Source organism: Ovis canadensis, chromosome 17 (assembly GCF_042477335.2).
Source record: "Ovis canadensis isolate MfBH-ARS-UI-01 breed Bighorn chromosome 17, ARS-UI_OviCan_v2, whole genome shotgun sequence".
NCBI classification, from domain to species: domain Eukaryota; kingdom Metazoa; phylum Chordata; class Mammalia; order Artiodactyla; family Bovidae; genus Ovis; species Ovis canadensis.
The window spans coordinates 75,934,062-75,955,516 of NC_091261.1; the positions used below are offsets into that span (position 1 = coordinate 75,934,062).

The window sequence follows — 21,455 nt, forward strand, 5'->3', positions numbered from 1 at the left end:
TCTTGCATCTCAAAGAACAGCCTGATGAGCTCTTTGAAAACTGCATTAGAGGACTCAAGAAGAGGCTCCGTGGCACTGATTTCAAAGATACGGGTAGAGTTGTAGTCAATTCATTTGCAACCAGAGTTCTGACTAATCCAAGTCCTTGTGGATGAATTTACAACCTTTGGATCAGAAGACTTCTCACTGGAGGATGAGGGGGAAGAAAAAAAAGATGCAAAAATATCCAAGAGAGAAAGCATGTTAAGACATGAAACTTCAGAAAATGATTTACCCATTTACTCACTGAAGACAAGACGATTTCACCGAACCTCATTCAGTCATGAATATCTATTAAATCATAGTTCTGATGTTTACATTTAGCAGGAAAAAAATGACAGCCCGTGCTGTTTAAGATGGTCTACCCTTGAAGCATACACTCCATGCCTAATGAGACTCTGTAATGTAATTCTCTCACTGAGATTACTTGAACAAATTTCTATATTTAAATTACATGAATATTTATCAGAATAATTTCTTTAAAGTAAATGTTTTGTAATGCGTTGCTCTAAACCAGACCTCACCAACTAATTACCAGTAAGACTGGTATGAAGAAAAATAAAACTTAAGTCAGAGCAAATCTGGACAAATGGTGTGGCGGGGGGCGGGGGTTATTTCTAGATTGGAAGACTCAGTATTGAAAAGATGTCAGTTCTCTTCAAATTAACCTTATCACAATCCAGATCCGAATGACAATTTTAAAGAATGTGATAAGCTTATCTTCATTCATCTAGAAGAGATAAGTGGGGAAAAATGACCAATAGAATAGTGGGGATCTGCTTTAGCAATCATGAGACATTGCTGTAGGAATTAAAACCATGTGGTCTTGTTTCAGGCACAGACTCATACATGGCGGAGCAGGCAGAATCGTGTATATGCGTGTTTATATTCATCTCTATAGCAGAACTTGAATTTGGCTTATGGGCAAAGGTGGCATTTTGAGTCTGTTGGGGAAAGGATTGTGTGTGATAGCTGATCATCGGATCAAGTCCACATTGTACACACACACGAGAATTCCCCAGTGTTTAATGAGATAATCATAAAAATTACTAAAAATGGAAAAATGTGAGAGAAGACATTTTTATTATTCTGGAGTGTAAAGGGCTGTCCGAGGCAAACCCCCAAACCTGGAAACCATCAAGGAGAAAATGAGTACAAGACTCAGATGAAGTTCTCATGTGACGAGTGGCGTCATGTGCCAAATTAGAAGACGAGGAGTCGATGAATTCCCTTCGTTGGTCTTGTACGGAGAATATTTTAGTTTGTAGATCTGTTTGCCTGGAGGGTGCTTGGTCACTGATGTTCTTGCCTGGTTCACATCTCTTAGGGAAGTGGGGGCAGGGAGGCACAGCAACTCGTGTCCAAGTCAGCATTTTTGCCAGTTATAGAAACAGCATGTCATCTGTCAGTCCTTAGAAAGGAAGTATTTGCTTTAAAAAAAAAAGAAACTTTGAAGAGCTAGACATTAATCTCAAGGGTGGTAAATTAGGTATTCTTGCTAAGTTAGAGAAATAAGTGGACCCAAAAGTGGGGGCTCTATGCTGTCTGGCATTTTTCTCTCCGTGTGTGTTTCTTACCCACCGCTGTCCTTTGTCTGTTTCCTTCGGTTATTCGGTGCAGGCAGGCATGGTTTATCAGCTGCTGCACAGGTAGCCTCTGTCACCTCATCTTGGCCAGGGGCCCCCCAGGGTCTGGAGTCTAGCCGTGCTGCCCTGGACTCTGTAGCCCCCTGTGACTGTCCCTGTTGATGCCACAGGGACCCTGCATTGTCACACTGCTTCGGGGCTCCCTGCTCACCCCACTGTCACCCTTCTAGACACGGCCCCCTTCAGGGCAGAGACCGGGTGGGACTCACTGTGTGTTCTGAGTGTCATGGTGCTTGGCTCCTGGAAAGGACGCACTGCCTGTTTTGAATGAATGAGCGATTAAATGAGCAGGGGATGGATATGGAGGTGTGTATATTTCCAAGCACATTGTGGGGAATGAAACAGCCTTGCCGCCCAACACACAGTGGAGACTGGAGTTGAGAGGGCGTGCCTCTGCAGGGCTTGGGGAAGGCCAGTGACCCCGATCTGAGTCCTGGAGGATGAGCAGAAGGCTTTCATGCGAGGAGAGTGGGAATGGCATTTACAGAATTGCTCAGCAGTGAAGAAATCCTGCGTGGCTGCTGTGTGAGGTCAGAGGGAAGGTGTGGTTGATGAGGTCACCTGGGCCTCTTTGGACATGCCTCCGGTGAGGTGCTGAGGAGTATGGACCCTGGGCAGGATGTGAGGCCCTCAGGGTCTTTTCATTTATTTATTTTATTGAAATGTAGTTGATTTACAATGTTGTGTTAATTTTTGCTGTATGGCAATGTGAATCAGTTATACATACATATATGTATATATATATACACACACACACATTCTTTTTGATATGCTTTTCCATTATGGTTTATCACAGGATATTGAATATAGTTCCCTGTGCTATACAGTAGGACCTTGTTTATCCATCCTATATATAGTAGTCGGCATCTGCTAATCCCAAGCTCCAGTTCTTCCCACCCCCAACACCCTGCCCCTTGGCAACCATAAGTCAGCTCTCTTGTGTCTGTGAGTCTGTCTCTGTTTGGTAGGTAAGTTCCTTTGTGGCATATTTTAAGTTCCACGTGTAAGTGCTGCCATATGGTATTTGTCTTTGTCTGACTTACCTCACTTAGTATGATAGTCTCTAGGTCCATCCATGTCTCTGCAAATGGCATTGTTTCCTTTTCTGTGGCTGAGTAGTATTCCCTCATGTGTGTGCACCACGTCGTCTTCATCCGTTCATCTGTGGATGGACGTTTAGGTTGTTTCCATGTCTTGGCTGTTGTGAGTAGTGCTGCTGTGCATTGGGATCTTTTAAATGAGATAATTCCATAAAAAATTAATCTTGGAAACGAGGAGGATGCTCTGGACCCTCCTACAGACTCTGCTTGGCTCCTGTCTTCCTGTTCTCTGATGCTTGTTTCACGGAGATTACAACACAGCCATTAGGATGAAGCTGCTGATGCAAACGTTTTTTGAGAATCAGATAAATGGATTCTAAAATGATTATTGTAACTAATTTGAAGCAACAGTTTAGATCACAAAATTTTGGTAGCTTTAATTAGGTAAACTTGATTGACCCCATAAATTTGTCCATCCTTCAGATTGTATCTGTTCAGGTGTGACTTTTGTATATGATTTTCTTTCTTTTTGGTCAGTGAAATTCAGTTATGTTTAGTGTCACTTAACATCAGGTAATATATTGCAGAAGAAAGGCATCTACAAACAGGATGTGGACTGTCAAAATATGGGAGGAGAAAACACAAAGGAATTCACGTTTAGCTTAATCGGCTTGTGATCTCCTGGGTATAGATCATCTCGTGTGCATTAGTGCTATGCAGGTCATATGCAAGACTTTTTGCCCAAGATCGGGTGAACTGAGGAATCTTGGGAAGAGCTGACAGTCAGCTATACCAGATACTTTTAAAGACCCCTTCAGAGTTTATGGGGCTTCCCCAGTCTCAGTGGTGAAGACTCCACCTGCAGTGCAGGAGACCCGGGTTTGATCCCTGGGAGGGGAAGATGCCCTGGAGAAGGAAATGGCAACCCACTCCAGTATTCTTGCCTGGAGAATCCCATGGACAGAGAAGTCTGGTGGGCTGTAGTCCATGGGGTCTCAAAGAGTTGGACACGACTGAAGCAACTGAGCACACACATCAGAGCCTGTATCTGGCAGAGTTTGGTGGTTTTAAATCTAGTGGTAAAGTCGTCCTTGTGTTTTGGATAATGTTGCTCCATTTCCGGTATTTAATGAACAGTTAGTGGAAAATGTTTAGTAACTACATGTGAAAGAAAGCAATTTTCTTTCAGGGGAATTGAATCTTAGTGTAACTGCTTAGTCATCCTATCTTAAAAAAAAATCTGCCTTTTAGGTTTCTTGATGGTCATAATTTTAACAACTCTTATTTGGGTGTTGCTTCTAACAAAGCCAGTTCACTTGATCTTCACAACTACCTTATGTGTAAACACTTTTTTTAGGTGATGTGTTACCTAGTATTTGAAATACTTGTTTAGATGCATTTTGCTTTGAACATCAGAATAGAACAGAAGTAAGCTTCACATAGAATATAGAGATTTTTAATAATGAGAGATATCTATCGCTGTCCTTTGGCCAGGAGAGAGCAGATATCTGGTCCTTAAACTACATTAGTAGTAAAAAAATTCTTTAAAATATGATATAATATTTATTGCTGGAGTGGGTTGCCATTTCCTTCTCCAGGGGATCTTCCTGACCCAGGGATTGAACCCAGGTCTCCCGCACTGCAGGCAGATTCTTTACCATCTGGGCCACTAGGGAAGCCTTTGTATTTCTATAGCAGGACCCCAATAGGTTATGATAGGTAAGGCTGGTATATTACCAACAAATTGATATTAAAATTAAAAAAATTATGCCTCCAGTTGGGATAGTATTATACATAGTAAATATCTATGTTTTATTTTGATGAGAAGGTATTTGAAGGCCATATTTTGATATTTTTAAACTATCTTGGAACTTCCATGGGGTCTAGTGATTAAGACTCCATGCTTCCCCTGTAGGGACGTGGGTTCAACCCCTGGTCCAGGGAGCTCAGTTCCCATGTGCTGTGCAGGGTGAAGCAAAAAGAAGTAATAAACTTTCTGTAATGAAAATTTCAAACACGCACAAGAAAGAATCATACCAGAGAGTCCTCTTAGTCACCTCATCAGCATACACTCAAATATGGATGAAAAGGACTCCTAATGAATAAGACATTTCTACCACTTGGGGAATTCCGCAGCCTTTAGGAGCTCTGTGCCAAGAACCAGGGGAGAGACCAGCTGTGTGTGTGTGTGTGTGTGTGTGTGTGTGTGGTTTTATTTATTTTTGGCCTCTCTCTAGCTGTAGAGCGGAGGCTGCTCTCTAGCTGCAGTGCGCGGGTTGCTCACTGTGGTGGCTTCTCCCGCTGCAGGGCACAGGCTCTGGGGCGCGTGGTTCAGTAGCCGCGGCCCCCTGGCCCCGGAGCACAGGCTCAGTGGCCGTGGCCCCCTGGCCCCGGAGCGCAGGCTCAGTGGCCGCAGCCCTCTGGCCCTAGAGCGCAGGCTCAGTAGTTGTGGTGCACGGGCTTTTGCTCAGCAGCCTGTGGATCTTCCTGGATCAGGGATCAAACCCGTATCTCCTGCATTGGCCGGTGGATTCTTGACCACCGAGCCACCAGGGAAGCCGCAGATACATTTTTCTGGGGGTTGGGGGCCTATGTATATCATCTCTAGAAGTTTGCTCCTGCCTCTTTGTGATCAAACAATATGTACTCTTTTTACTCTTTTAGGATGTGGCTCCTGGCTCCTTATACTCAGAATAATTATTTTGAGATCCATGCATGTTATATCAATAATTTATTCCTTTCTGTTGTTGAATATTCTTCCGTAATATGGATATCCACTCATACTTATTCATCTGTTGGTGGCATTTGGGTTTCCAGCGTTTGATCATCACAAGTAACGCTGCTAAGAATGCTCATGTGCAAGTCTGTTTATGGATGTACGCTTTCATTTCTCTGGGATAGATACCTAGGAGTGAAATTGATGGGTTGGTTATATAGTGGTTTGTGTTTTAACTTCTGAAGAAACTGCCCAGTTATTTTCTTTTTACCTTCCCACTAGTTGTGTATGAGAATTCTAGTTGTTCCACATCTTTGCCAACACGCGGTATGGTCAGTCTTTTCTAATTCTAGCTGGTCTAATAGGCGTGTAGTGACATCTCTGATTTTAGTTTGCCTTTTCCTAATGACTAACACTGTTGAGAATCTCTTCATATGCTTACTTGCCATCCACTTATCTTCTTTGGTGAAGTGTCTGTATACATCATTTACCCATTTTTTAAAATTAGGTTGTTTGTTTTGTTATTCTTGAGCTTTGAAAAGCCTTTATATATGCTGAATACAATTCCTCAATCAGAATATGATTTGCCAGCATTTTCTCTGTCTATGCTTTGTCTTTTAATTTTCTCCAGTGTCTTTTGAAGAGCAGAATTAAAATTTCTGTTTTTGAAGCAAAATTCAGTAACAGAAAGATATCCGGAAATCTCCAAGTATCTGGAAATGAGTCAACTCAGTTATAAATAACTCATAGTTCAAGGAAGAAATACCAAGAGAAATTAGACAATAATTTGAATTGAATGAAAATGAAAACAGACTATATTAGTATCTGTGAGATACAGTTAAGTCAGTACATAGAGAAAATTTTATAATTTAAATGGTTATATTAGAAATGTTTAAATTCAGTGATCTGACTAAGAAATTGGAAAAATATCAATTTAATCCCATAGTAAATTATAAGCATTTAAACAACATTGCAAATAGAACTACCTTATGACCCAGCAATCCCACTTCTGGGCATATACACTGAGGAAACCAGAATTGAAAGAGACACATGTACCCCAATGTTCATCGCAGCACTGTTTATAATAGCCAGGACATGGAAACAACCTAGATGTCCATCAGCAGATGAATGGATAAGAAAGCTGTGGTACATATACACAATGGAGTATTACTCAGCTGTTAAAAAGAATTCATTTGAATCAGTTCTGATGAGATGGATGAAACTGGAGCCGATTATACAGAGTGAAGTAAGCCAGAAAGAAAAACACCAATACAGTATACTAACACATATATATGGAATTTAGGAAGATGGCAATGATGACCCTGTATGCAAGACAGGGAAAGAGACACAGATGTGTATAACGGACTTTTGGACTCAGAGGGAGAGGGAGAGGGTGGGATGATTTGGGAGAATGACATTCTAACATGTATACTATCAGGTAAGAATTGAATCGCCAGTCTATGTCTGACGCAGGATGCAGCATGCTTGGGGTTGGTGCATGGGGATGACCCAGAGAGATGTTATGGGGAGGGAGGTGGGAGGGGGGTTCATGTTTGGGAATGCATGTAAGAATTAAAGATTTTAAAATTTAAAAAATAAAAAACTAAAAAAAAAATAAGTAAAAGCACTGCACATTGTTTGAAAAAAAATAAATATTGAAAGAAAAAAAATAAAATAAAATAATGACCTTTCTTTGTGAAAAATAAAAATAAAAATAAAAAATAAAATGTAATTCAAAAAAAATAAATAAAAATAAAAAAATAAACAACAGGGTGGAAATCAATAAATATAAAAACTATAAATAATAGAAGAAAATGAATGAAACAAAAACTGAAGATCAGTATGAATGATACACATCTAGTTAGCATGATCAAAGGAAAACGAAAAGAACATACAGTTTAATAGTATAAAGAATGACTGAAGAGCTTCTACAGACATTAAAAGGACAATTGGAAAAAAAAAAAAAGGGCTTTCCTGGTGGTTCAGCGGCTAAGACTCTGAGCTGCAGGTGCAGGGGCCCAGGTTCAGTCCCTGGTCGGAGAACTGGATCCCATGTGCAGCAGCTGGGAGTTCACACGCCTCGTCTGAGGATCCCGCCTGCAGCAGCTGAAACAAACCAGAGAAGGAGCAACAGAGAAATAAGGTCACATCCTAGTGATCTGACACTTTGGGTGAATGGGACAAGTTCTTTAAAAGATAAAAGTTACCAACACAAGAATAAATAGAAAATATATATGGCCCTATATCTGTGAAAGAAATGAAATTTGTAATTTAATACCTTCCAAAAAGAAAATTCCAAGCTCAGATGGCTTCACTGATGAGTTCTGTCAAACATTTGAAGAATTAATACTGTCTTATGCCAGCTTTTTCAGAACAATTAAATAAAAAGGAATAATTCCCATCTCATTTTATGAATCATACTATCTTGATACCAAAACCAAAGAAAGTATTATAAGAAAAAGAGTAAGACTTCTACACTGAAAGGTATGAAGTAGTGCTAAGTAAGAGAAATTAAAGAAGCTTACATAAATGGAAAAATATATTTATGTATAGTACACTTAATGTTCTTGAGATTAATTTCTCTAACATTGATCTATAAATTCAACAAAAATCCCCATCAGAGTCTCATTAGGCTTTTTCTGGGAAGAAATTTCCATGTTGACTTATAAAACTTAATGCAGTGAACCCAGGATAGCCAAAAAACAAACAAAAATAAAACCAAAGGCAGCAACACAAAGTCAGAACACTTAGATAACTAAACCTCCTGATATTGACTGATGTTTTAAACCTAAAGCAATCAAGATAAGGCGGCATTTTTGTGAAGAATAGATATATAGATCAATGTAACACAATAATCCAAAGATAGACCAACACATAGTTAGTGTTGAATCAACAGAGATGCCAAGAAAAGTCAGTAGAGAAAGGATAGGTTTTTCAATAAATGATATCAGAACAATTACATATTAGAAGGAGAAGAAGAACCTTGGTTCTTACCTTGCATTGTACACAGAAATAACATGAAATGGATATCACACCTAAACATAAAATCTAAACTTTAAAATTTCTAAGAGAGAATAGATTAAATGCTTCCTGACCTTGGGATGTGAGAGATTTCTTAGCACAGACCATCTACCGAAGGATTAATCCTACACCTAGTTTGGAATATGGTTCCATAATGTCTCTCATAATGTTCACTATAATTCACCATATGACCAACAGTTTCACTTCTAGATATTTACCCATGAAAACTGAAAACACATGCCCATGAGACAACTTGGACACACATGTTTAAAACAGTTTTATTTATCATAGCCCCAAACTGGAAACAGCCCAAACGTCTATCAACAGATGGACAGATAAACAAATGGTAGCACATTCGTCCAATAACATGCTTCTTGGAAACAAGAAGGAACTAAAAGCTTGTGCACATGGCAATACCGATGAAGCTTGTTTATGCTGAGGGAAAGAAACCAAAACCAAAAGACAACAGAGTGCATTATTTTATCTATATAGAATTCTAGAACTGTAGCAAATTGTCTTTATTAAACAGGAAGGAGGAGATCAATAGGTGTTCAGATCCTAGAATTTGGGGAGGTAGATTGCAAAAGAGCACTTTTTGGAAAATATAAATATTTGATGTCTTGATTAGGACAGTATTATATGTGAAAAACTCATTTAACGGTACACTTAAACATGCATTTAATTACCTCAGTTTGTTTCAAAAAGCAAAAGAAAAGGTGGCGGGGGGAAATGATGCCAAACTATTGCCCATCAGTAGATGATAGAGATTTAATTTCTGCTTTTTCTATTTGGACAATAGCTTTGGAGGTTCGCTTATTGAATAATTGATCCTTTCTCCATTTTTCTGCCTTGCCACTTTAGTTGCATATCAAAGTTCCATGCATCTGCGGGTCAGTTTGTGTGGTTTCTGCTCCATTTCATTGGTCAGTTTGTTTATCCTCTCTTGACGATTTTGGCTTCATAATGGGCCTTTTTATCATCCTTCTCTTTCTTCAGAAATGTCCTGGCTATTTTTGCATGCATTTTATAAAAAGCTTATCTGTTTCCGTGTTCTATGGAAAATCTTGTTGGAATATTGACGGGAGTAATACTGATTTTGTAGATGAATCTGATTAGAGTTTTTGCAATATTAAATCTTTCTGTTCCTTACCATGCTGTATCTTTCTCCTTATTAAAAACTTCTTTAGTATCTCTCAATACAATTTTGTAATTTTGCCTGTAACATTCCTGCACACATTTTGAAAGATTTATTTCAAGACATTCGATGTTTCCTACCCTGGTGTAAGTGAAATCTTCTTTCTAATTATATTTTCTTGTGGTTTATACTTGCTGTATAGTAGTGTGATTTTCTTAATATCAATATATCCAGGGAACACTGGCTTTTCTTTAGAAAGAATCTCATCGACAGGTTGGCAGAATTTATGGTGTGTGTGCCTGCGCATCTTTATTATTTTTGGAAAGTGGTGGTGTTGAGGGAGAACTTCCCCAAATTCCTTATTTTTTTTAACTAAGTAGGGACGATCTCCTGGAGAAAGAAATGGCAACCCACTCCAGTAGCCTTGCCTGGGAAATCCCATGGACAGAGGAGCCTGGTGGGCTATATAGTCCATGCAGTGACAAAGCTGTCGGACACGATTTAATGACTAGACAACAACAAAGTTTACATGTAAGGTTGGCCCTGGGCTGCAGGAGAGGGTACTAGCCAGAGGCGCGAGCTTTAAGTTTAGTCAGCTGTTCATGCAGCTGTGGGTGTCAGTAACGCGCGTCTTTTGTCAAGCCGATATCCTTTTGAGGGGAGCATATTTTTTTTTATTGAGGTATAACTGACAAAATTGTATATGTTTAAAGTGTACAATGAATACCAGAATAGAGTTAATCAAGCCAGTACCCTCGAATGAAGACATCCATATATTTTCCATTCTAGGGATGGAGGCTGGCATTGTTAAAAACTTGTCACTCTTCTCTTCTAGTATCCGGAGCGTGATGCAGAAGTATCTTGAGGAGAGACACGAAATCACCTTTGACAAGATTTTTAATCAGAGAATTGGTAAGTCTGACTGTTCACTTGGCAGACAGTTAATTCTAGTCGTAGTACTGAAGTGTAAATGCAGCCCTTGATGCTGTCGTCTGTGTTATAGCTCAAGCTGGGGGTGAAGGAAATGGCATGTAATTAATAGGATCCTGAGTGATTACTTATGTCCCTAGCAATGTCTCCTGTAAATAAGCTACTGGGAAACAGATGAGTTTGGGTGGAGGTTTTAAGGCAGGGTGGAAGATTCCCCTGGTCCAAGGATTGGGTTCTTGATACCCAGAGAGAAATCTTCTGTACAGATCTGTGCCTGAGGTCCTCATCTTCCCTCACTGACCTTGTACTTTCCATGATCACAGGTGTTGGCATGTGTCTTCATCACCCTCACCCCGCTGTGTGGTTGGCTCTCTGCTTCCCAAGTGTGGGGTCGGCTTACTGGATCAGTTCTCAAGGGTTCGTGGGTTTTGTTTGCCGCTCATTCTTGTCAGTTCCGCCTCAGTCTCCCTTATTTCTGTGGCTCTACTTGGAACCTCTGCTTAGCAGGTCACCAGGACTGCTCCTGTTGTGCTCACAGAGTTCATGGACGCAGCACCCACTGGCTGATGCCCTCGGCCCGTGCGGACGTGTGGTTCTGTCGGGCTGCTCTGTGGCCCCCAGCAGTTAGCGCCCTGGAGAAGTTGGGACCAGACAGGAATTGGTTTACTGGGAATTTCAAGGCCCATGAAGAAATGAGACCCTTTATTCCACCTGCCTTCTGAAAGACTGGCAGCTCGTTTAAAGGTGCCTGTTGGCTGGGTTAGAGGAGTGCTATCAGCTATGTAGTTTTGTTTTACATTCCCCCAAATCAATTCCGCCCCGCATCCAGAAATATCCTGAACAATCTTTTGTTCCCAATGATAGAATTCATCTTTGGCCTGTCAGCTGGCTCTGTTGTTAACTTACAGTGATGTGATAAACAGATTATGCTCGAGTTTTTACAAAAAAATCAGTGTGGCTGAATGTGAGAGAGCAGGAATCCATCCTCCTCATTTTGCGTCTTGTTTGCCTCCCACCACTGTTCAGAGGAGCTTTGCAGGGAAACTGTGTCTTAGTTTTTAAATTAACGTAGTACTAGAGGAAATTATTAAAATTCCAAGAAATTATCGTCTTTCTGAAGTTTCCTGGAACTCTGCTTCTTCAAGTGTTTCTGCTCCCATGATGTGCAGATACAGGCTGACTGGTCCCTTTGAGACTGAATATTCTGATAGTCCTGGGTCATCCTTCTGTGTATAGGTCAAGAGGCGAGACTCAGGTTGATGAAGTGACTTGTTCTGATCTTACATTCTGATAATTCTCTGAAGGTTTCATTACTATAACATGTACTGTAGAAGGTTACCCGGTAAGAATTGGATAGATTTGTGTTTTTTTTTTTTTTTTAAAGAAAGAGTTACAGTGATCTCTTTTATTCAAGCAAAGCAGAAACTGGTATGGAAAGTCTGGATTTTTCTGAACCACTGTCTGTCACAAAGTGACCACCTATGAAGAGGAACTGAAAAGCCTCTTGATGAGGGTGAAAGAGGAGAGTGAAAAAGCTGGCTTAAAACTCAACATTCAAAAAACTAAAATTATGGCATCCTATCACTTCATGGCAGATAGATGGGGAAAATGTGGAAAGTGTCAGATTGCTTTTTCTTGGGCTCCAGAATCACTGCAGACAGCGACTGCAGCCACAGAGTTAAAACACCTGCTCCTTGGAAGAATAGCTATGACAAACCTAGACAGTGTATTAAAAAGCGGAGACATCACTTTGCCATCAAAAGTCTGTAGAGTCAAAGCTATGGTTTTTCCACTAGTCATGTGTGGATGTGAGAGCTGGACTTAAAGAAGGCTGAGCACCGAAGAATTGATGCTTTCGAAAAATGGTGCTGGAGAAGGCTCTTGAGAGTTCTTTGGGCTGTAAGGAGATCCAACCAGTCAGTCCTAAAGGAAATCAACCCTGAATATTCACTGGAAGGACTGATGCTGAAGCTGAAACTCCAAAACTTTGGCCACCTGATGTGAAGAGCCAGCTCATTGGAAAAGCCCTTGATGCTGGGAAAGATTGAGGGCAGGAGGAGAAGGGGACGACAGAAGATGAGATGGTTGGATGGCATCACTGACTGAGTGTGCATGGGTTTGAGCAAACTCTGGGAGATGGTGAAGGACAGGGAAGCCTGGCGTGCTGCAGTCCATATGGGGTCACAAAGAGTTGGACACGACTTAGCGACTGAACAACATGAAGGTTGTGGATTTGCCTTCTGTAATGACCCACTAAGTACAGTGCTCAAAAGGCAGGTGGCGTGCTCTGGGGGAGCCAATCAGGAGTGGCCCGTCTGCTCTGAGGGCAACTTAGGGGAGCCCTTAGTCACACGGAAGGCTTCACCCTGAGCGTAGGGGTTTGGTGGGGGACAGATTCAACTTTCATCTCATCCTCCACTGCCTCTTCTTGTTGCTTTCATGGTGTTTGGTTAACTGCCATCTGTACAGATCCTCCCCTTTGCTTCTGATTTTGTACCAAAAAGCAGAAAATTAGATTGTCCTGTTGACTAGAGAAAGAAACTCCATATCTTTGGGAGGAAAGGGAAAAAAAGAAATTCTTTAATGGTGACTTAAAAAATTTTCAAATGTTTTACAGTTCTGTTGAGGTACATTTGATACAGTATATTCCCCCTGTCCAGTTCAGTGGGTTTTGGTGTATTCATAGAATTGTGTGACCATCAGCACAGCCTCATCGGGGAACAGTTTCAGTACCCCAAAAAGAAACTCCCCTGGTGGTCCAGGGGTTAAGAGTCTGTGCTTCCAGTGCCTCTGCAGGGTGCAAGGGTTTGATCCCTGGTTGGGGGACCAAGGTCCCACATGCTGTGAGGCGTGGCCAAAAGATCAATAAATAAATAAAATAAAACACCTCCCTTCCCCCCCACCCCCCAGCCAAAGGCGGAGGGGGAAGAAGCTGCACCCAGGAGCAGTCCCTCCCTCTCCACTCTCAGCGTGCCCCTAACCCCTAAGTGCCACTCGTCTGATTTCTGCCTCTGTGGATTTGGCCGTGTTGTGCTCGCCACACAGATAGCAGCATGTAGCGTGGCCTTTTGCGTCTGGCGTCTCTCAGCGTGGTGTTTCCAGGGTTCATCCATGTAGCCGCGTGTGTATCGGCACTGCCTTCCTTTCTTCTTCCCCATAATATGCCCCTGCTCCACCGAGCCACGTTTCCTTCACCCACTCATCTGCCAGTTGCTTCTAGTTTTGGCTTGTAGGAATAACACCGCTCGGAGAGGAAGCTTTTTCTTTTTTTTTTTTTTAATTTTTGTCTTCAGCTAAGACAGCAAATTAGAAGAGTAGAAGTGAAGTCACTCAGTCGTGTCTGACTCTTTGGAACCTCATGGACTATAGCCTGCAAGGCTCCTCTGTCCATGGAATTTTCCAGGCAAGAGTACTGGACTGGGTTGCCATTTCCTTCTCCATGGGATCTTCCCGACCCAGGGATGGAACCTGGGTCTCCCGCATTGCAGGCAGACGCTTTACCATCTGAGCCCCCAGGGAAGCCCCTAAGACAGCAAAAGAGATGACTTATTGTACACATGTTACATTCAGCCACAACTGAGAAGAGAACTAGGCTAGAGTATCATGTGGGTTCAGGGCAAAGGACCAAAAGAGGGACCGCCTTGATAACGAGCAAGATGGGTCTCTCAGAGGTGGTGGAGGTGATCAGAATGGCCATAGACCCATGGAGACGAGTTTGAGATGGCAGGCATGCAGTTCAGCAGTTTGTACCAGCGTCCCTGGCCTCCGGCTTCGCTTGTTTCTCCTTCTGTGGCCTGCATGGTGGACCAGTTTCCTTGGACCTCTGCCTCATCTTTCTTCTTCTGCTCTTCAGTCTGCCCATTCTCTTCTTCCTCCACTTCACTCTCGTGGCACAGAGATTTCTCAAAAGATGGCCCTAAGGCCAAGAGAAGAGGGTGTTTTTCTACATGTGATTTGAGCAAGTGGTTTCGGGTTACTAAGGTGCCCTGGGGATTGTGACAGGCTTGCCCTCCTGTGCAGCGCCAGTTTCCAGTCTCTGAAATGCGTCAGGATCTCTTTCTTCCTTCGTCGTTTCTGCCCCTCTCTCTCCCTCCTGTAACTGCTTTTGCGTCTCTCATCCACCAGCCCGCTCATCAAATGTGCGAGGCCCAGAGCTGTCTTTTCCGTGGTTGTGGTTAAACCCTCACCTGCAGCTGGCTCCAGGAGCCTTTGATCTGAGCCCCTAATGGCATTAACTCCAGCCTCACAGATCCTCCTCCCAAGTAGCTTCGCCAGGTGCTGGTGGTCTGTGGCTTTTATCTCAATTAAGTTATTAAAAAAATGAAACATGGCTCAGATAAAGAACTCCTCCTTCCCTTCCTCCCGACTCTTGAGCCTGGAGCTGATGAGCCAGTCGGGGAGAAGCCAGGCTTAAGCTCGGTGGGGGTGGGGATGGGGAAAGAGGACAAGTAAATGTGCAGACACAGATCTGTAATCACGAGTGGACAGAGCTCTGTATTTAACGTGTCTGGTTCTTCCCGTCTCCATGGCGCTCTCGTTTTCTAGCTGGTGTGAGGGACGGGGCAAGGGGAAGGGGGACCGAGGCTGCAGTCACCTTGAGTCTCCTGGTCTCTGACTTCCTCTTCTGCTTGCCCGTCTCTTCCCTCTGCCCCTCTCCATGACTCTCTCCGTGTGTTTCTGCCTTACTTTTCTGTGCTCCCCTTGTTTCCCTTTCACCCACGATCCCCCTCTACTCTCCTCTTCATCTCTCTTTCCAAGCCTGCCAGCATCCCCCATGTTGGCTGGCAGTTGACACCCAGTTTGGGGGACCAACCTCCAAAGTGGGCTGTAGCCGACATGTCAAAATGCTTTGTGAAACAAAAAAAATATGCAGAAATCTTCCATTTAGTTGGCTTCTGAGGCTTTGCTGGGTGGCAAGTGGTTGGCAGGCCTGTTGGCTATACCCAGAGTAGTTGTCATTTCAGCCATTTCCCTAGCTATAAAAGTGGGCATACGGATGGCACCCACTTCATTGGCCCTTGTGAAGATCCAGCAGAAAATGGATGCAAAGCCCTGAACATGGTGATTGTTCTTCACAGGTGCTCAGTGAATGAAATCTCTTATTATGAAAAGTTTTAGTCTTGGGTAAAACTGGACCAGAATAATGATCCCCCCATGCTTATATACTGGGCTTCCCTGGTGGCTCAGATGGTAAAGAATCCGCCTGCAATGCGGGAGACCTGGGTTTGGTCCCTGGGTTGGGAAGATTCCCTGGAGGAGGGTATGGCAACCCACTCTAGCATCCGGCCTGGAAAATCCCCATGGACAGAGGAGCCTGGCAGGCTGCAGTTCATGGGGCCACAAAGAGTCAGACTCGACTGAGCGACTAAGCACAGCGCATTCTTACACACCACTGAAACTCCGTATGTTTTCAACATTTTGTGTACCTGCTTTGTCCATCTCTTCTTTTTTTGGTTGCCAGAATATTTTAAGGCATTTAGCAAACCCCTTACAGCATTTCAGCTCTGTGTGCATCTCTAGAATATCTGAATATTTTCTTATACAACTTTAATACCTTTATTCCAACCAATGAAAATGATTCTTACTATAATACTGAGTCTATATTCCAGTTTTTCTGATTAACTGTAAAATGTCCTTTTACTCTTGGTTTTTTTGAATCAGGATCCATATATTATTCTTGTAATGTAATTGGTAATAACATCCTGCTGATCTAGAATGGTCCCCCACCCACAGGTAATTGACATTTTAAAGAAACCAGGCCGGTTGTACTGTAGAGTGTTCCACATTCTGGATTTTTCTGCTTACTTTTTTCATGGTGTCATTTCAACGAATTGCACTTCTGCTTCCTAAATTTCCTGTGAACTGAAAGCCAGCTCCAGCAGCTGCGTGAGTGTGTCAGGTTCAGACTTTGTAGCGGGAGGTGTGTGATACGTGGGTGCCGCTCGCCGTCACTTCTGCAAAGCGGCTGAGGTGCGGTCAGCTCTCGGGCTCCTCGTTCAGCTGTCATCCACCATCCGTTTTGTTTTCATTGATGATCTCTGCCTGCATCGATTACTATATTAGGAAGTAACGAAGTGGTGAGCTTGCTAATCGTGCCATTCCTTCCATGTTTACTGCTTGTATTCATCAACTCAGGCTGTTTATTTGCCTGTAGAGATAGTCGGGTATGGTTGGCAGATTTCTAAGATGTCTCCCATGACTTTCGCCTCCAGGTGTTACTCCCAAGGGTAATCTGCTGAAAGAGGTTTTGCAAATACAGTTAAGGCTATGTTCTAGGTGGGCTGAATCCACTCACACCAGCCTTTGAAAAGCAGAGAATGTCCTCAGGCTGGCAGCAGAAGAGGAAGCCAGAGAGACTGACATGAGAAAGACTGGACACTCCCTTGCCGACTTTACAGGTTGAGGGACCCCATGAAAAGGGTTGTAAGTGTTGTCTATGGCAGACAGCAGGGAAACAGTCCTACAGCCATCGGAACTGCGTTCTGCCAACAACCTGAATGAGTTTGGAAGCAAATGCCTCCCCAGAGCCTCTAGATAAGATCCCAGGTTGTCAGCACCCTGATTCTGGCCTTATGAGCCCCTAAGCAGAAAGGCAGAGCTAGTGGTGAGGAACCTGCCTGCCAGTGCAGGAGATGTAAAAGATGTGTGTTTGGTCCCTGGGCTGGGAAGATCCCCTGAAGGAGGGCAGGGCAAACCCACTCCAGTATTGTTGCCTGGCGAATCCCATCGACAGAGGAGTCTGGTGGGCTGCAGTCCATTGGGTCACAATGAGTTGGGCACGACTGAAGTGACTTAGTGCTTACGTATGCAGAAAAGCCAGAGGAGCCAGCCAGGACTTCTCATCTCCAGAACCCGGAGCTGTTTATTAGTGGCATTTTTAAGCCACTGAGTTTGTGAATGTTTGATACACAGCAGTAGAAAGTAATAGAGCAGGGGGACTTCTCTGATGGTCCAGTTTTAGACTCCATGCTTCTACCCCAGGGGGTGCAGCTTTGATTCCTGGTCAGGGAACTAAGATTCCACATGCTGCTTGGCCAAAATCAAAAAAAATAATAAAGCAGTAACCTTAAAAAAAACTAATAGAGCAGGATAAATGCTGAGTTCTGTTTTTAATTGCCAGTTTCCCAAATAAAAACAATTAAGTGACAGTTGTCTTTATTTTTCTAATGGTTACAGAGCAATCAACCATCTTAATGGACATCAATTAAATTGATTCCTAATTTGCTGTCAGTAAAACTTAAACATTGACAAGTGTCCTTGGTTTGGCTTATTAAAAGAATGATTTTAAAGGGATACTGGTTATCCAGTAGATATGGTTAAGATGATTTTGCTATCGTTTTCTTCTGTGATCAGCTGGGATAATAATTTCATCATATGCAAGTACAGCACATTCAGTTCAGTTCAGTTCAGTTGCTCAGTCGTGTCCTGTTCTTTGTGACCCCATGGACTGCAGCACACCAGGCCTTTCTGTCCATCACCAACTCCCAGAGTTTAATCAAACTCAGGTCCATTGAGTCAGTGATGCCATCCAACCATCTCATCCTCTGTCATTACCTTCTCCTCCTGCCTTCAGTCTTTCCCAGCATCCGGGTCTTTTCAAAAGAGTCATTTCTTCTTATCAGGTGGCCAAAGTATTGGAGTTTCAGCTTCAGCATCAGTCCTTCCAGTGAATCTTCAGGATTGATTTCCTTTAGGATGGACTGCTTGGATCCCCTTGCAGTCCAAGGGACTCTCAAGAGTCTTCTCCAACACCACAGTTCAAAAGCATCAATTCTTTGGCACTCGGCTTTCTTTATAGTCCAACTCTCACATCCATACATGACTACTTGAAAAACCATAGCTTTGACTAGATGGACCTTTGTTGGCAAAGTAATGTCTCTGCTTTTTAATATGCTGTCTAGGTTGGTCATAACTTTCCTTCCAAGGAGTAAGCGTCTCCTAATTTCATGGCTACAGTTACCATCTGCAGTGATTTTGGAGCCCAAAAAAGTAGTCTGCCACTGTTTCCACTGTTTCTCCATCTATTTCCCATGAAGTGATGGAACCAGATGCCATGATCTTTGTTTTCAAAATGTTGAGTTTAAGCCAACTTTTTCACTCTCCTCTTTCACTTTCATCAAGAGGCTCTTTAGTTCTTCTTCACTTTCTGCCATAAGGGTGGTGTCATCTGCATATCTGAGGTTTATTGATATTTCTCCCGGCAATCTTGATTTCAGCTTGTGCTTCCTTCAGCCCAGCGTTTCTCATGATGTACTCTGCATATAAGTTAAATAAGCAGGATGACAATATACAGCCTTGACGTACTCCTTTTCCTATTTGGAACCAGTCTGTTGTTCCATGTCTAGTTCTAATTGTTGCTTCCAGACCTGCATGCAGATTTCTCAGGAGGCAGGTCAGGTGGTCTGGTATTCCCATCTCTTTGAGAATTTTCCACAGTTTTGATGAATTCCATCTGTCTACTGACAGACTGCTCAGCTCCTCTGACTGCATCCCTTCTCCTGTTAGAGAAGGATGTTTCTCATCATAAGGAGACTCCAGAATAGACGGTTAATTCATAAAGTATGCAAATATTGCTCTCATGTGTAAAGAGCATCATGGTTAATGTAATATGACATCATATCATTATTGCCATGGAAGACATTTTCTTTTCTCACACTGACTTGAGAACCTAATCCCAAGTTTGCATATTAATCTTTCAGAGTTTGTGTGAGATAATGTTGGTGTCTGAAGCATGGTTTTGGTCAAGAATAAAATTCTGCAACTTACTCTTCTAAAAACAGCTTTATTGAGGCATGATATTACATGTTGTATCATTCACTCATTATGAGTCAGTATAATTTGATGAGTTTTAGTAAACCATGTCTCAGAGACCCCCTGTACCCACTTGTAGTCACTTCCTGCTCCCAGCCACAGCCCCAGGCAACCACTAATCTCTCTGTCTCAATAGCAGTTTGCCTTTTCGGAACATTTCATGCGAGTGGAATCCTGCAGGCTCTAGACTGTTAGTTTCTTGCATCTGATTTCTTTCATTTCACATCAGGTTTTGGAGGTTCATCCACACTGTGTGGATAAATCCTTCTTTCCCTTCTGTTGCTGAGTGATTCCTCATTATATGGATAGACCACATTTTGCATATCCCTTCACCAGTTGATAGACATTTGAATTATTCCCACTTTTGGACTGTTACAAACGCCGTTGCTGTGAATATTCACGTAAAAGTGTGGATGTATGTTTTCATTTCTCCTGGGCATGTTACTAGGAGTGGAATTGCTGGGCTGTATGCGATTCATGGGGTCACAGAGTCGGACACGATGGAGCGACTGAACTGAGCTGAACTGAATGGTATATTCGAGTTTAACTTATGAAGGTATCACTAGTTGTTTCCTGAATTGTGTCATTTTTACATTCTCACCATCATTTTATGAAAGTTCCAGGTTTGCCATAGCTTCATCAACATGCTATGATCTTTTTGATTCTGACCATCCTAGTGGGTATGAAGTGGAGCTTCATTCTTGGGGTCTTGATTTGCATTTCCCTAACAGTTAGCGATATTGTACATGTTTGTGGTGATTAGCCATTCTTTTAAATCTTCTTGGTGAAATGTATATTTAAAGCTTTTGCCCTTAAAAAAAATTATCATCTTCATTTGTTATTTATAGTGTGTCTAATTTACAAATACTTCCTCACCATCAGTGGCTTCTTTTTCATTTTCTTCATGGTGACTTTTGCAGTACAGAAGGTTTTAATTTTAAAGTCCAGTTTACAAATTTTTAAAGTGAATTTTGGTGTAGTATCTCAGAATTTCTTGCCTAACTGAATTCCACAAAGCTTTTTTTCTCCTCTAGAAGTTTCATCATTTTAGATCTAAGCTCTTTGGTTGATTTTTTAGTTAATTATCATGTGTAATATGAGGTAAGGGTCTAAATTCATGTTTTTTTTTTTTTGGGCGTGTGAATATCTAGTTATTTTATTCTTATTTGAAGAAGACAGCTTTTCCCCTCCTCCCCATTGGATTGTCTTGGCACCTTTGTTGAAAATTTCAAAGAACATTTGTGTGAAAGAATGCATAAATTATATTTGGCATTTGGGGTTAAGGCATAAGAAATATACTTGTCATGGACTTTGAAAAATTATGTTTTATTATAAAAAGAATATTTTGGAAAGACAGAAATTTTTTTAAAAGGATTTTCTGAGCAGGGCTATGGAAAGAAAACTGGACATACATGTCATGGAGACCTATTTTTTTAATTTAGCAATTATACAAAACCACAGAAATACTGAAAAAAAATATATGCAACAAAAGAAAACATTTTAGGGTTACTTTTTTGTCAGTTTCAGAAAACAAAGTTACCAATCTATTTTATAACTATAGAATCATTTTTTGGTGCTTTGTGCTTCAAAACATGTTAGGTGGCTAAGATCTGCAAGTACTTAACACCATGGGACTTCTGACCAGAGTTAAATGATAGCAGGTCGAGCCCTTTTTTTTTTTTTAATTTTTATTTTTACTTTATTTTACTTTACACTAATGTATTGGTTTTGCCATACATTGACATGAATCCACCACGGGTGTACTTGCGTTCCCAAACATAAACCCCCCTCCCACATTTGTAGAGCGGGAAGTCTTAACCCGGGAACCTGCTTCAGGCTTTGTTTTCTCTTGTTTCCACCCTTCTTTGGAACGGTTTGTTTATGTCCCAGTGCAGGGCCTTCCCCAGACAAATATTTTCCCTGACTGACAGTCACAGACGGCCACAGTCCCCCCAGCTCATCTGTAAAGCTTCCTCTGGCTGACAGCCGCCTGCTCTGACAGAGAAGAAAAACCTGGGGCCCTGTTCAATTCCGCTTCAATTACCCGTGCCTTTGTGGAGACTTTGAGTGAGGGAAAGAGTTAAACGTCTATTTAAACTTTCCAGTAGAGGAGGTAG

At 42.1% G+C, this 21,455-nt stretch overlaps 1 protein-coding gene across 3 annotated transcripts in view; it reads left to right on the forward strand.

The window, feature by feature from the left end:
- GRK3 (G protein-coupled receptor kinase 3) overlaps nucleotides 1-21,455 on the forward strand; it is a 115,123-nt gene that overhangs the window by 14,210 nt on the left and 79,458 nt on the right. For all 3 annotated transcript variants that reach the window (XR_011249978.1, XM_069558007.1, XM_069558006.1), the window contains exon 2: nucleotides 10,433-10,509. Coding sequence is in view for 1 of the 3 variants with exons in the window: in XM_069558007.1 (XP_069414108.1) it covers nucleotides 10,433-10,509 (77 nt within the window). In the remaining 2 variants the exon portion in view is untranslated. The remainder of the gene's footprint in view (nucleotides 1-10,432; nucleotides 10,510-21,455) is intronic.